General features: G+C 41.2%; 1 protein-coding gene across 11 annotated transcripts in view; it reads right to left on the reverse strand.

Moving 5' to 3' along the window:
* Positions 1 to 16,685, reverse strand: part of RPS6KA2 (ribosomal protein S6 kinase A2) — a 507,583-nt gene that overhangs the window by 150,780 nt on the left and 340,118 nt on the right. For all 11 annotated transcript variants that reach the window (XM_071212530.1, XM_058289676.2, XM_071212529.1 and 8 more), the window contains one exon: positions 4,650 to 4,766. In XM_071212530.1, coding sequence (XP_071068631.1) covers positions 4,650 to 4,766 — 117 coding nt within the window. The remainder of the gene's footprint in view (positions 1 to 4,649; positions 4,767 to 16,685) is intronic.

The following is a 16,685-nucleotide window of genomic DNA, read 5'->3' on the forward strand; positions in this document are numbered from 1 at the left end:
CATCACAACTGGACTGTAACGTTCTCCAACACTTGAGTCGCCTGGGCCCTTTCAGCAGACATGGGGGAGCAATCTCCCTCCCCGCCCCCTAAAAAGGAAGAATTTTAGAGGAGATGCATTCCTATGATGCCACCAGTTAAATCATAGGAAAGCAAAGGAAGTTGTTGATTTTGGTTTGATGTCTTCTCAGAAGGTGGGTATCAGAAACTAAAGACCATCCCCAGGAAATTTTAAAGAAAAAACACTTCCACACCTACCCCTGGTATTTATGTGTGCTTCAAAGAGTAATGAAGAGGTGGGGAGATGGGGCAAAGGAGCCATCTCCCGCACCTTCCCTTCCTCTACAATCTTCAGGAACATATTGTCTGCCCTACTCATTTTACACTTGGACGCACTTTGTCTCATCTTCCAAAAGGTTTCACTGCTCTCTCAATTCAATTTTTAAATCACTTCTTTTCTTTGGGGATAAGACTTCTTTTTTCTTTCTTTCTTCCTTTGTATCTCAATCACCACTGCTCTCTGAATAGGGCTGGCATCAAGATGGTCTTGAACAAATTACCAATGACTGGAAATTATATTCATTATTCCCGGAAAATTGCTCTAACAAACTAGCTGCTTTGCCCATTACATTTTGCAGAAGGGACCGCAGAGACAAGTGCACGCCAGACATTTTTGTGGCATAGCATGTGGAAAACCCAGAGGCTGCCAGACCTGCAGATGCTGCCTGTGAGAAATTACACTATCAGAGATTCATTCCTTTGGCGTTTACCATTGCTTTTGTTGTAGGAACAGGTCATCTAACGATGGCTGCACAAGGGGAGCAGCGTGACCGAGGGGAACATTACTTAGTAAAGGACTCCTCCAGTGAGGGTAGGATGACAAAATTCATTCAGACAGTTTCTGGGAAGTGTTTGGAATCAGAATAGGTACTGGGCAAATAAAAGAATGGTCCTTCTATGAACTAGAACAAATGTACATCACTATTGTGAGGTGGTAAGAACCTGGAGAAGCATGGGAAGGGTACAATTAACGTAACCTGGGAACTATAGCCAACAGCAATACTGTACAATCCTTGCATCAATGCCAAGATGTGTTGTGTTAATAACGGGAGGATATGGAAAAATATGCCCAATGTATGCTACTGACCATAGTTAGTGGTAATAGTCTGATGATATTATCTCATAATCTGTGAAAATGGTCCATAACAATGTAGTGTGTTGGTGAAGGGGAGTTGTATGGGAATTCCACACATGGACATGATTGTTTTGTAAGTTCATAACTTCTCTAATAAAACTATGTTTTTGAAAAGGTAGGCAGTGGGACAAAGACCTAAAAATGACGGAGAAGGCATTTCATCCCTTTCTGCATCTCCAGCATCTGCAGTCACTGTAGGGCTGGAGGAAAGAATGGGGTGGGAGTGCCGCTCAGTGTCAGGGGAATGTGACCCCCATAGAGGGACCCTGCGTCCAGGGTAGAACTGCATGGTGGACACGAGACCAGACTCAGACCAGGTCTTTGCACTCTGGCACGGAGACAGGAGGTGGAGCTTTGTTCAACAGAAGCTTTCTGCTGGGTGAAAACATTCAGTTTTGTCCTTTTCCCTGATAGGCAGCGAAAGGAAGATTATTCCTGAATAAGTCTAATTTCCAGTTAGAGATAAGGGGAAAATAATATGGGACATCAGAACATAAGACTTTCCCTCTTCTTGCCATTGGTTCTGTTTGTTGGTGTTTTTTCCCTAAAGAATTCATAACACAGCCCTTTGTGGACAAGGGCAATGAAAGAGGGGCTCTCTAGTACCTAGAGGTGACTCTGAACCATGCTCGGAAACTTCTGAGCGATGCTCTCGAAAATAGCGCCCCTTCTTCCAGAGTCCAGTTCAGATGGGTCCTTCTCACCCATGGAGGAGACCTGACCCTTATTTCCCACACCAACCCCCCACTAAGTACCCGGCACAGCCCCGCACGCAGCGGGCTCTCAACAAGCAGAGGCTGGTTGGTGAATTAAGTAGTCAGTGGAGGCTAAACATCCTCAGCAGTAGCCACCACCTCTTCCTTTTGTTTCTCCAGCTCATTATTATCCTGTGAACTTCATTTTTTTTTTTTATTCCTTACATGATAATGACATAAGTAAAGATAAAATTAGAAGTTGTGAGCAGGGCTGGGAAGGAAAAGCGTGGAGTCTCATGAATATTTTCATTCCAAGGGGATTCTGCCAAATACCAGTATATCAGTTGTTCTCCAAAGAACATTTAAAAACTAAGTAAAATTGCTACGCAAAATTTGAAGGAGGAAATCGGTAAAAGCCTTTCCGCCCTTCCTTTTTCATGCCTCAGTGTCCGAGGCGGACTTCTTCAAGGGCATTTTTTGTTGAGTTACTGAATGGACGTCCTAGAGCTGTGGGTCTGTGTTTGCACTGTATTTTCCCATCTCTCCCATATAGTGTGCTTCAACCTAGAGATGGGAAGGACCTTCGCAATGAAATAAGAGGCACTCAAAAACCACCCAAATGCTTTCTGGGCCTCATCTCCGAGGTACCTTCAGATCTCCTTCCCCCCATATACAGGCAATTCAGCTGATGATGTGTTTGTGTAGGTTGGATTCATTCTCAAGGTATAATATGAGCGAAATGTCTTTGAAAGAAGAGAGGGAGAGAACTCTGGCTTGTTTCTACTTTCAGTTCAAGGTTTTTAGAGAAAGAATTACCCTTCTCTCCTCTTCTTTCCTCCATTTCCTATAAGTGGCAAGACATTACAGTACCACATGAAAAAGGCTTTGCCTTCTATTTCCTTTTTTTTTAGTAATGGCTAGTTACACTGTGAGAGGCTGAAATCTTTATTTTCCTTCTTCCATAAATACATAGGAACCATATGAACTTCATTAAATAGTCATTTTGTAGGTAAAAAAAAAATCGTTGAACACTGGTAGGTAATTTCACAGGGTTCAATCTAGTATGTTTGTATACACATCAGTATAAACACATGTTCCTTACAACCATACCATGTGGGAAAGAAAATGAGGAAAGAAAAATACATTCTACTGTGTACACATGCCAAAAGATAAATTTTGCGAGCAATCAAATTTACGTGGTCTGTAAGAGTTTATCCAGAACATTGACATACTACTAATCCTACGCTTAAATCAACAGGAGCCAGATTTCATTTTGGCACAAAGTACCATGAAAAATGGAAGAGATTTTTGGCGTGCCATACAAAAATAGTTACTTTAAAGAGGCAGGAGCCTGCTCTGCTTACACTTAAAGAACCATTGCCTTCATGGTGTATCTCAGGACCTATGTCCTAGAAGTCACTTTGTCAGAATCTATATATTTCTATCATTATAACAAGGATGTAGAGAAATCAGCACTGTACTGAAAAGGTCACGTAGTATTGTAATTAAAAAGCATTTATAGATATCCTGTTGTATATGGATGTGGCACTAAATTAAGAGCCAAGTATTTCTCATTTTCTGAGAGGAATGAGCTTTTATTGCTCTAATTTGAAGGTGAAAAAGAAAATGAACAATTCTAGTACATAAATACATCTTTGGCAACTGCTAGATGTGATTCATGTCTTTTAAAATCTACAGTATAATTACATAAAGTAATTTTTATCTCTATGTTACAGGTGGGGAAACTGAGGCTTAGAGAGGCAAAACAACAACCCCATTCACATGGATGGTAAAGAGAGGCTCCAGGAATGCAAATCCAAGCCTTCCTGACTCCCCAGTGACAATGACATGGGTCAGTCCAGAAGGAGCACATCTTTTCTTTCCTCCTTTTCTTTCTCTTTGTTCTCCAGTTTTCCTCTTATTTTTCTCTCCTTTTGAAACATAGCTGTTTATGCATTTTCAAGGAAACATTGGTTCTAACTCAATATCCCTGGATCACCTTGGTGATAAACCAAAAACCCAGGGAAGCCATTAGAGGAGGGAAAGAAGTGTGTAAGTCTGTGTGCATGTGTCTGTGTGTAAGTGTGTCTGTGTGTCTGTGTGCATGTATGCAAGCATGCGTGTATGTGTGCCAGTGTGTAAACCTGTGTGAGTGCATACATGTGTCTGTGTGTATAAGTGTGTGTCTCTACGTGTGTGCCTATGTGCACCTGAGTGTGTGTATGTGAGAGCAAGTGTCTATGTGTGTGTGCAAGTCTGTGTGTGCCTGAGTGTGCATATGTGCAAGCATGTATGTGTGTCAGTGTGTAAGCCCGTGTGAGTGCATGCGTGTGTCTCTGTGGGGATGCATAAGTCTGTGTGTGCCTGTGTATATGTGTGTGCACACATGTATGTATGTGTGTCAGTGTGTAAGCCTGTGTGAATGCATGCATGTGTGTCTGTGTGTATAAGTGTGTGTGGGTCAGTATGTGTGTGCCTGCATGCATCTGTGTGTGCACGCGTCTGTGTGTATGTGTGCATGTTTGGTATTTTCAAGTGTGCAGGCACTCCTCACTTGGCACAACTCAAATTCCACTGCTCTGCAGCTGGCCAAGTGAGGACTGTGTGCACTTTTCATTCAGTGAGGTTACTGAACAAAGGCCCTGGGGCCGCAGGCTGGACTTCCCTTTGCATTCAAGGGCTTCCACGAGAGAAGGGGGGCCAGGCACACCGTCCACAGTGGAATAAGACTCACCCGGAGCTAGTTCGAGTGGAACGTACCTTTCCATAGGATCCTTGCCCTAAAACTTTCAACAGCTCAAACTGTGACGGGTCTGCCTTTTCGAATCCTTCTTTTACATGATGACTGATATCGATTTCCTTCACAATACCTTCATCCTAAAGAGAGTATAACACACGATAAGAACACAAGTCAGAGCTTTCTTTCATCCATCACAGCTTATTCCCACATTGAAGTTACGATGCGTTGGGTAGATTAAAGATTTTTGGGATTGGGAGTTTTAAAAAGTGACGACACACAGCTTTGCGTAGTTACCTTGGTCATTTGTCGCAAGTATTCAATTTGTGAGCCTTTAGTGGTTTCTTTTCTCCGTGGATTTTTGTCCTTTGGTCTTACCAGTGCCTCAAGCAAATCTAAAGGGACTCTGAGTTAAATTCCTTGTGCTTCTTAATCTACTTCTCAAAAGTTTCGGTAGAGATGACAAGTAAAACAATGGAACAAAATGCCCCCCTCATAATGTCTTTGTTTTAAAGTTTACAGTGCTATGCTGCGAACTGCAGGTTTTTTCCTCTTCTTTTTCTTCTCCTCCTCCTCCTCTTCTTCTTCATGCTACCTCTGTTATTTCTGCCACACTTAAAGTAAAGTATGCCTCGTGGTCATCCTACAGATTATATTTCAGAAGAAGCAACCAGGTAAGGTTTCCTGCCAGGCCAAAAGCAAGATTTTACAGTAGGAAAAAGAGTTCCTCATCTTTCAATGAAAATATTGACAGAAATACTATGAATTTCACCCAGAACTTCCTGTCACCAAAGATTTATTATTTCCCTTGTAAAGAGGGTCTACCTATCAGCCCAAATGCCAGCAATTTGAAATGCAAAAACCAGAACGTAGGTGCTTTGCCTGACCCTCTCGTCCCAGCGTCCCTTGAATTTATCTCTGTACTTCTCTCAACTCCTCTTTCCAATCCATCCATCTCCATAACAGGAGATGATGGTTCATCTCCTATTATAGTTCTGGCCTTAAGCTGGGTCTGAAAAACGTCTGAATGGGCTTGCCGAAATCCTCGCCAAGCTTTTCGCGAAGATGGCGCAGAATGTGAAGAAGGAAGCCCCTGCCCTTCTCAAAACTGAAGCCAAAGCCAAAGCTCTGAAGGCCAAGAGGCAGGACTGAAAGGCGTCCACAGCTACAAAAAAAAAAAAAAAGATCTGCACGTCACCCACCTTCCAGCACGTCTCAGAAGACAGCCCAAATAGCCTCAGCAAAGCACCCCCAGGAGAAACCAGCTTGACCTCTTTGCCATCGCCAAGTTCCCCTGACCACCAAGTCAGCCATGAAGAAGATGGAGGACAACAACCCACTTGTGTTCATCGTGGATGCCAAGGCCAACCAGCTCCAGACCAAACAGGCTCTGAAGAAGCGCCATGACATTGACACGGCCAAGGTCAAACCTCGTCGGGGCCTGAGGGAGAGAAGTAGGCATGTGTTCGCCTGGCTCCTGACTATGATTGCTTTGGATGTTGCCAACAAAATTGGGATCATCTAAACTGAATCCAGCCGGCGAACTCTAAATACATGTTTTTTGACCATACGTAAAACAACAACAGAAAACAAAAAATTCATCAAATAATAGCGACTGGGCACAAGAGACTTTTTGTACATTACTTCATTTATTCCTTAAGAAGATTCTGAAGTGGAGACTTTATTCTGACTCAGGTCCCATGTTACGAGTTGGATTTTCAATTCAAGCCTGAACCCCCACATCATACTTTCTCCCTATACCATTTAATCAAAGAACAGCCACTTAAAAATGAAATATTAACAGTAATTTACATTACAGTGGTATCTAAAATGTTACACATTTCTGCATCTTAAAACAGAATTTTAGAAATTGTATTATTTTGGTCTCTCCATTTAACAAATATTACATACCTATAAAAGTCAAGAAGAGCTGCAAAACCTCATTTCCCAGGTCAGTGGTCTATGGAGTTCTCTTTACTTTCCCATTGGGTGGTTAAAAGAAAACCACTTTGATTTTCATATCTTAAGGCATCATTTGCCATTTTGTAAAAACAATGGCTTTTCTATTGGCATAGACAAAGAGTAGAGACAAAATGGATCTCTTTGGTCAGTTAAGGAGGTTTACATGAAATCAGTTAGAAGAAAACGAATTAGAATGTAGTTGCCTTGTCATTACTTCTTGAATAAAGAAGTAAAATTGCTAGCGGATGTGGACCAGCCAGTAGATGTGATATACCCACCATCTTTTGGGGTGGAGAAGGGAGTTCATACCTGAAGGCATTACAGCTTTCTACCTCAAAGTTTCTGGAACTACAGGGCCACTTCAGCGAGGGGAGACAAATGCAGTTTTTGTAAGGACATCTTCTGATTTACAACATGGAGAAGAAGAATAAAATAAGACCGCCTGGCCCTGCATGTGTCACTTTACTGTGCTTCGTACAAGAAAAATGGCACTGAGTGTGCCTACAACAGACTTCAATTTCCCACTTAGAAAATAAAGCCCAAAACCTTGACATTCAGAGAAATTCTCCAGAGCCCTATAAAAACTTATGTTGTCCTTTTCTCCCACTGACTTTTCAGTATTTGAAGAAAGATAAGCTGTCCCTCAACTAACAATAAAGTGCCCCTTTCTGTTAATAAACTAATCTCACGGCACTGGACTCATTAACATCCTCAACTTATAGACACTCAAAGTTTCAATTTTCCTCCTAAAATAACTTCACTCCTGCAGCTATACTAAGGCAACGCCTAGGTTAATAAAATGGTAATAGTTTGCTGAATCAAATCTTTCTGTGACTTCATTTCGGGTAATACAGAATACATGAACTGTCACACTATGAAATGCAGAGTAACACTCAACGTACAAAGGTGGAGTGTGTGTAAGAGACTATGGGGGTCCCTGAAAATGGTTGTCAGAGGGAGGTGACAAAAGGGGGCTTTGCCTTTTGACCATCGCATCTCTTCCTTGAGCCACACTTCACGGCAATGCATATGTTTCTTTTTTTTATTTTTATTTTTTATTTTCTTTTAAATGTTACATTAAAAAAATATGAGGTTCCCATATACCCCTACCCCATCCACACCACCCTTCCCCCATCAACAACCTCTTCCATCATTGTGGCACATCCACTGCCCCCAGCGAATACATTCTGGAGAACCGCTGCAGCACATGGACAGTGGTCCACATTGTAGTCCACACTCTCCCCCAGTCCACCCAGTGGGCCACGACAGGACACACAACGTCCAGCATCTGTCCCTGCAGCACCACCCAGGACAACTCCAAATCCCGAAAATGCCCCCACACCATATCTCTTCTTCCCTCTCCTGACCATCAGCAGCCACTGTGGCCACCCTCTCCGCATCAATGCTACAATTTCTTCCCTTACTAATCACAATAGTTCCCCAGCAGAACACCAAGTCCACTCTAATCCATACTCTAACATACGTTTCTTGATTTCAGAGCATCCGTTCTCTTCTGCAGCTCATTTCAGAGGACCAGAGACCCACAGCTGTGGCACCTGAGCCCACCCAACCTGTCACGACAGCAGCCCGTGCACCTCCTGCTTTAGCAAATCCTACATTAGGCAGGTTTGCCCAGCTCTGACCCGGCTACATTTGTTCAGAGGGGGGGCCAGGAGGGTCAGCAGGCACCCTGCCTGCTAGCCCCCAGCAAGTGCTCTATGGTGACAAAAGCCTGGCTGAGAGCTCTAGTATCTTGGGGTTCCCAGAAGCATTCTCTGCTCCTTGTAAACCCAATCCCTGAAGCTGGCGGCACACTTTTCTAAGAACATTCAAATCGGCACCCCAGGCTGCCTTCTGCTTCTACCACACCCCCGCCTTCCATTTCGGTTTTTCACCTTCTCAAGTCATTGCCTTAACATTTTAAATCAAAGGTTTAGACACCAAACTCTCATAACATTTCGAGTTTTGTGCAGATCCTTGCTGTCAAAGCAATGAAAGTAAACGTTTCAAAAGCACAGTCCCAATTTCAGCTCCAAGAACAGCATTTAAAGACCCCAGTATTTTCCTAGGTAACACTGTAATACAGTTACTTTATCATTTAAAATCAATAAGGTCTTTAACAGCAAAGAATCTTAAATATCAATAGAAAAAAATCCACCAAAATATAACATTTCAGGCTTGAGAGTTCTGCTTTCACAGTGTTATTTTGTTCTGAACTTGCCTTAGGGTATTTAACTTTGTTCTTTTTTCGGAGAACTAGGGTGGGGGGGAAAGCTAGAGTGCAATGCTTATGTGAGTAGAAGACAGAGGCAATGGAAGGGGGGCGGGGGACACGCCCAGGATACCTGCTTCTACCCTGTTTCTGCATGATCTTATTTCCTGAATTGTTTCTTGGCTATTGTTATAAAGGGCCATTAGAATTAAAATATTATTTTCAGGTCTTATTTTGAAATAAGTGCATTTTGTCTCTTATGAGGAAGGTCATTCTATCTAGAACTCTTTCAAGGATTATATCAAAAGTTTTATGAGTTTTAATGCTATTCCTTTAAATTAATAAAGTCTGGTCCTAATTCCTATACATATCTATGGCAGGTTTGGTTTTGCATTTTCTTCCCCAACCCTTCCAGTTTTCTCACCCTCTACTTGCAACAACATTCCATTCTTACATAGTTAAAAAGCAAGCCTTGGGAATGATTGTTTCCTAACTCATGACCGATCAGTAAGTTTGTACCTCAATGTCTGACCTCTTCTCCTAGAAACCTGCAATAATATCTGTTCTGTTGATTACATTCATGTCAATAGATTTCCCACATAGTTAGTGTAAATGCATAACTTCTGAACAGTAAGAAGCTGGGTAAAGGTTATCTGTCAGAACACTGCATTCTTTAGAAGTCCTGCTGCCCCTCACAAGCCTTCCCCATCTGCACATGAACAGACATTATAAAAGGCTCCTCTCATTTCAAGCTTGGAACTGTCATCTCTCCTCCTGCCACTGAGGATAAAGACCTCATGTAAGGCCCCTAAAAAATATTCATTTACTTGCCAAGCTGTACTTGTCTGAGTTGTTCTTTGGTCTGATGTATCCCTCTCAGTTCAGTGGGAAGCTGTCGTTTTATACAGCTCCTCGCTATACTCAGAACAACGTAGTACTAAACATTTGTTTTCTAGCATAACTCCTGTAAGTATTTTTAAATATTACAGTACATTTTGGGAGAGAAGCTAATACCATGGTCAGATGCTTACTCCACAAGCAAGAATATCAAAGATTTTTCTAAGGTGAGAGCTAAAAACTGGAGAAATAAATTGCTTAAATAGCATTAATATATGACAAAATAATCTGTGACAATGAATTTTAAAAATCCCTGTTGAAGTGCTTCTGAAATTCTGATTGACTACAGAAATTCCCTTGCAGGTATTTCAGAAACTGTTTTAAGAGGCTCAGTTGGAAACACATTGATGAAAATGGGCCAGAGAGAGACTAGTTACAGCTATTTGGCCTTTCTCTCCTCTGAGCTAATGCCAGCTTATTTGGTAAGTTTTTCTGTCAAAATCATTAAAATAGGGAAGCGGCTGTGGCTCAATCAGTTGGGCTCCCCTCTACTGTATGGGAGGCCTTGGATTCACATTCCAGGGCCTCCTTGTGAAGGTAGGCTCACCTGCACACTGCAGAGAGCTACCCAGCCTGCAAGTGCCACGGAGCGCTGCCTAGCCTGCAGATGCCACGGTGCACCACCTGGCCCGAAAGCACAGTGGAGCGCTGACTCAGCAAGGTGACACAACGAAAATGGGAGACAAGCAAAAAACACAGAAGAGTGTGCAGTGAAATGGACACAGAGAGCAGACAGGAAGCAAGCTTCAAGGGGGGAGGGGAAATAAAATGAATAAATACAGATACAGAAGAACACACAGTGAATGGACACAGAGAACAGAGAGTATGCAAAAAGTCACAAGGAGGGGTGATTAAAAAACATTAAAACATTTAAAAAGAAATATTATTTAAAAAATCATAAAATATAATATTTACATACTGTTTTAAAAATAAAATATTAATGCATGGGTGGGGGCTAGGGGGTACACCTTGGGAAAGCCCCAGGCTTTGTCATCATTCCCTCTGCCCTGTGAGGCTATGAAAACCCAACCTCAAATTCACCAGTTTTGTTGACTGCCCTTGAGGAGAAAGCCAGATTCAATAGTCTTCTTCTCTGGGCTCTTGCTTTAACATAGGTTTGGCCTCTGAGTATTACGTATTAACTTCCCTACTGCCAATGCATTTAAACATTTAAAATAAGGTATTTTATCCTGTACTTTTTAGTTTTTGTGTTTTGTTTGTTTTTTTTGTTTTTAGCAAGAAAGATGGTCACAGTGGAGTATACTCTTTTGTTAGAATGGAAATTCAGGAATGTTGTTAAAGAAGATACACTAAATAGCTTGATCTGCTGGGGTAGTTTGAGGCTTTAGAGTAGAATCATGTCCTCAGAGTGAATCCATTCCCACTGCGTAAGAACCTATTGTAGATGGGACCTTTGGATGAGGTGACTTCAGTTGGGGTGGGACCCGGGGTGGATCTTAATCCTCTTACTGGAGTCCTTTATAAATGGGATGAATATGGAGAGTCAGACAGAGGGAAAGTCACAGGAGCTAAGAGACAAAGTCACAGAAGTGGAGGGAAAGCTGTGGATGCCAGGAGCTGACAGCAATGAAACCTAAAGAGAAGGGAGGGACCAGCAGGTGCCTCCATGTGCCTGGCCATGTGACAGAGGAGCCCAGGGTCACCGGCAGTTGATCTTTGGGCAGAAAGTATCATCTGATGATGCCTTGATATGGACATTTTCACAGCCTGAGAACTATACGTTTGGAAGTTAATAAATCCCCATTGTAAAAGTCAACCTATTTCTGGTATACTGCATTCTGGCAGCCTAGCAGACTAAAACACTGTCTCTTCCAGAAAGCAAAGAAAGTGGAGCCCCTTAAGTGCTCAGAAGTAGGTCTACCGAGGAAATCTCTCCTAGAAAGCTCATGTGCCATCAAAGAGTGCCAACTCTTCATGACTTGCAGAGTTTTGGTCTCTGTCACCATAAAGCTGACTGCACCAGTGACCATATGCAGCTCACTACAAACGTCTTAGACTAGGGTGTTTGGATTTCTAATGCTAATACAAAGTAAAAAATAGACCTCTGAATCATGGATTCTGGGAGCCAGAAGGAACCTCAGTTTTTATACAGATTAGGTGGCGAATTCCAGGAAACCCAAGGAGCAGAAACAAAACCAGAAGCTTTAACACAAGCTCCAAACAATACCAGCATCAACCAGGACCTAGGAAATTTTTTTTAGAAGTAACAGCTAATGAGTTCCAGCATCTTCTCTGCCATTTAAATTGCCCTTTATAGGTTTTGGCAAATGTGTCTGTTTTCTGGTGTGAGCAAACATGAAATGAAATTAAAGGACTGGCTGCCATTTTAAAACAATTTCGTATGAAACCATTTCTGCAGAAAGTTTCCTCTCCATTTCTGAAGGGCATTTAATACAGCAGTGCCACCATCAGGAAGAGCTGGAATCAGGTTGATTGTATCGGCACTTGGTGACATTCAGGTAAAACGAGGAGGGCTTTATTTAGAGAAGAAAACCATCACGAAATCATAGGAGTAAGGGAAACAAAGAGGACATGGTGTGGGAAAGGAGACGGAAAATGTTGGATGAAATGTCAAGACAGTAGAAGCTCTGAAATTTCAGGAGTGTGATACAATACACTTGAATAGAGGGCAAAAGACTGACTCGGCTATTCAAGATCTGTCTTCTAATCTCAGTAACTTTCAGTGCTTGAACTAAAGATGATCTATTTGACGTGATGTTCAACTGGAGGTAGTGGCACTTCCTGGAGGGATGGAAATGTACGACAACATGTCTGAGCTCTATTTTCTCATCCATTCTGGAAACTTGCTTTTTCTTTTTCTTACCAAAAAAAGTGAGGTGGAAGACAAAAGTAATTCACAAACCCAATATCAAAAGCAAGGAATGGATTGGTAGCTAACAGCCTTCCTTCATAAGGAAATCATGCTTATGCTACTCACTGAAGACCCCTGGCTATTTAAACGGAATTAAATGCAAGATTTTATAACAGAGTGGCACTAAATGAAGATACCAGAGGAAGAAGAGATGAGAGACAACAAAACAACTTAAATTCAAACATTTATTTTCTTTCTTCTCTCTTTTTATCGCAATTCAAACCTTGCCCCTCTACCTTCCCTATAGCCTCGTTAATTTTTGTTATTGAGGCAAGATCAATTTTTCCACTGTTAACATTTTTTCCGTCTAATTTTTTAAAGATTTATTTTATTTCTTTATATCCCCCCCTTGTTGTTCTATGCTTGCTGTCTGCTCTCTGTGTCAATTCGCTGTGTGCTCTCTGTGTCTGCTGGTCTTCTCTTTAGGAGGCACTGGGAACTGAACCTAGGACCTCCCCTGTAGGAGAGAGGGGCTCAATTGCTTCAGCCACCTCAGTTTCCTGCTTTGTTGTGTCTCTCATTGTCCTCCTTCTTTGTGTGTCCTTGTTGCATATCTTGTTGCATCAGTTCACCCCGCCTGCCCATCATGCCAGCTCATTGTCTTGCTAGTCTTCTTTAGGAGGCTCCAGGAACTAAACCTGGGACCTCTCATGTGGTAGGCAGGAGCTCAATTGCTTGAGCCACATCCACTTCCCTCTGTTTTAAAATTAAAGCTTTTCATCCTGTTCCCCCCACTTGCCTGTTGTTCCTCTCAAGTTATTTTCCCTTCCAGCAGCTGCTTGGTCTGCTGGTATTTTAATACATCCCAGTCTATGCCAATTGGACTCTCTAAAAGCTGTGATTGTAAATGATGCTGATTGATGGAACAACATTTTTGTAGGTGCGTGAAGAGTTGCAAAGAATGAGGGTTAGAACATCTTAAAGACATATAGGCTGCAAGCTCCCAAGTACTTATAACAAGTTTTTCTCTCTGGGTGGGTTAATTTTAATGAGTTGCCCCAAACTTTACTCTCCCCAAGGGCATATTGTGAAATACTGTGAATGGTAAGGAGAGGCACAGGTATTTGGATATGGTGCTTCAGGCTCTAAGTAGATCAGTTGAATTCATCCATAGATCCTCAAAATTACCTGCAATGATTTGCATTATAAAGAGTAATTTCATGTCTATCAGGAGGGTGAGAAAGTCATTATCTACTAGGTGTTAATTTGTTAAGATGCACTAAATGATCTTCAAAGAGGCTCGAAACTGAAAGTGGATGGAAAATTTATCCATGTTGGGTGCAAGCCTCCCATAAGTTTCCTTTTGGAACAATTAGCTTCATATGGGAATAGGATCTGTTCTGGTACAGTGGGTTGTCTGCCTCTGGTTTAAAGGGGACTAAATAAATCTTAATTCTTTAGCACAGCTTCAAAAATAATGCAAAAGGCAAGTCCCACAGAGGATAATATGACACCAGGCTGCACACCTGGTGTGTACTGAATAAGAAATTATGTATGCTAATAAGTCATCTCTGACTTGGGAAATTACATTTTTCTCTTTTCCTTATTTATACTTAGAACACTTTTACTTTGATTTTGGGATGTACAGTATTAAATATAGCATGCACCAAGATAGAAGAGAAAATTGATAAGGTAAACTTTTAAATCACAAATGAAAAACCTAAAACATGATATACTATGTCATTAGTATAATTAAGGAATGATACATTGTAATCATATCCCAGTGAAATTTACCAGGTCAAATTTCATATTATGTATGAGAAAAGGAAAATACAATTTAAATAAATATCATCTTCTCTGAGACCCTTAATTATCTACAAATTTCTTACATGATATCCTAGATCTTTTTCCAAATCAACAGTGTAAATATGACTATTGGAATGATTTGTTAATTAATATGATACTTTTGATAAAAAAAGACTAAAAATGATGAATTAATTAAGATAGAGTGAAAAATTATCTGATTAATAACTGGTTGTCAGTAACTTTGTACCAGGAGGGCTTTTCATTTACACTAAATTATTTTCCTATTTCAAATCTCTCTGTAACTACAATCAGTTAAAAACCTTGCATCTTCACTACTTAAAACTATATATTATATATATTTAAAATGTGCTAAACCAGTTGTGATAGTTAGATGGTCAATTTTCACTGCTGCATTTAGCCAGTTTTTGTTCCTATATCTAAATATTTTTATCTAACAAAAGTTTTCAGAGTCATAGCAGGACTACATAATTAGAGGTAGAAAATCTAGCTACAAGTGCAACTATGGAGATTTGCTTTATTTCTATCTAAAAAGAGAATATGAGGTGTGTGCAACCAAAGTTTCTCCAAAACCATTAAGACAAGTTTCTTTACATCTGAGGCTACGGACCAGTGGGTAGGTGTGAAACTTCAAAAGGGAAAAGAATATTCTCAAAGAAAATATGAGAATCTCAAGTCTAAGCAGATTATTTGTGCTATCCTTGATATACTGGGAAGACCATTACTGTAAATTTGTCCTTGGAAGCATTTAAGTCAAAGGTGGAAATTGTAATGAAAGTATGGAATTGCCCAGGAATAAGTGGCAAAGTAGGCTTAACTTAAAGGCAGATAGGGAATGATTACACAAAAACAATGAACTGTAGTAATTTGATCATTCAGACATCCACTGGAATGAGACTTGACTCAGAACTAAGGATCAGGGAGATTAATTTTTGCCTCTAGCAAGCAGAGGAAAGAGTATACACCAGGTGCAGACCCACTGAACAGCTCTGCAAGCAGCACTGCTTTAGAAAAAGGCCATTTGGTTTGTGCAAAGAAAAAAGTTGCCTTAGGAATAGATTTTTAATGGTCCACAAATGCACAATGATAATTATTAAAACGGATCGCCATGGATTGGGGAAGTCTTCTCAGGGAATTTTTTTTTTTTTTATTGACTTTGTAATAATATTACATTAAAAATATATATGTGAGGTCCCATTCAGCCCCCCCCCACCCCCCTCCCCCCCCCAACAACACTCGTTCCCATCATCATGACACATCCATTGGATTTGGTAAGTACATCTTTGGGTACCTCTGCACCTCATAGTCAATGGTCCACATCATGGCCCATACTCTCCCCCATTCCATCCCGTGGGCCCTGTGAGGATTTACAATGTCCGGTGATTACCTCTGAAGCACCATCCAGGGCAGCTCCATGTCCCAAAGACGCCTCCACCTCTCATCTCTTCCTGCCTTTCCCCATACCCATCAGCCACCATGTCCACTTTTCCCAATCCAATGCCACCTCTTCTATGTGGACATTGGATTGGTTGTGTATGTTTAGGGACAGGAAACAAAACACTGGTAGCCCTTTCTAGGACACAAGAGAGAGGTAAAGTACACCACTCCCCCCCCAGAAGCAGAGCTCGGTCACCCCGTCACCTGGATGAGAGCGGGTACAGCAAAATCTTTCTATTGCGGGTAGAATCCATTCTCGGTCTTTTGGCTAAGATCAAGTGTAGACTGCAGGTAGAACATAAAATGAGTGGGCAGAAAGAGCGCAGCCCAATTTAACATGAGGATGAGCTTGTAGGATAAGGACATATTTTGGGGAAAGCAATAATTGTGCCTTATAAAGAACTGTAGATTAATTACAATAAAGAGTCATTGGTCACAATGAAGTAAAGGATATAAAGCACTATACTGCCAATGTTGTTGGAAAAAACGCCACTGCAAAAAGCACCAGGTCTTCCCAGCCAGACAGGTGAGCACTGAAGAGAAAGGCTCCTTTTATTCCTGTTCCTAAGTGCCATGGCCTCCAAAGAGGTAGAGCAGGCTCATACCTTCTTACCCAGGAACCTCAATCCTGAGATTTTATCAAAAGACTTTAAATATGGGAAGTTGTGATGTTACGTATACAAGTAAAGAAACTGGGATTAAGTAAATTATGATACATCCACCAAATGAAATTTGTGTCATTTACAATCATTCCTAGAAAATGAAATACTTAAGAATAAGCTAACCAAACAGGTGCAGTACCTGTTTGCTGAAAATTACAGGTCACTACTGAAATAAATTAAAGGACACCTAAACTGGAAGGGGACATGTCCATGTTCATAGATTTGAAGATTC

This window comes from Dasypus novemcinctus, chromosome 28, assembly GCF_030445035.2.
Source record: "Dasypus novemcinctus isolate mDasNov1 chromosome 28, mDasNov1.1.hap2, whole genome shotgun sequence".
Classification (NCBI taxonomy): Eukaryota; Metazoa; Chordata; class Mammalia; order Cingulata; family Dasypodidae; genus Dasypus; species Dasypus novemcinctus.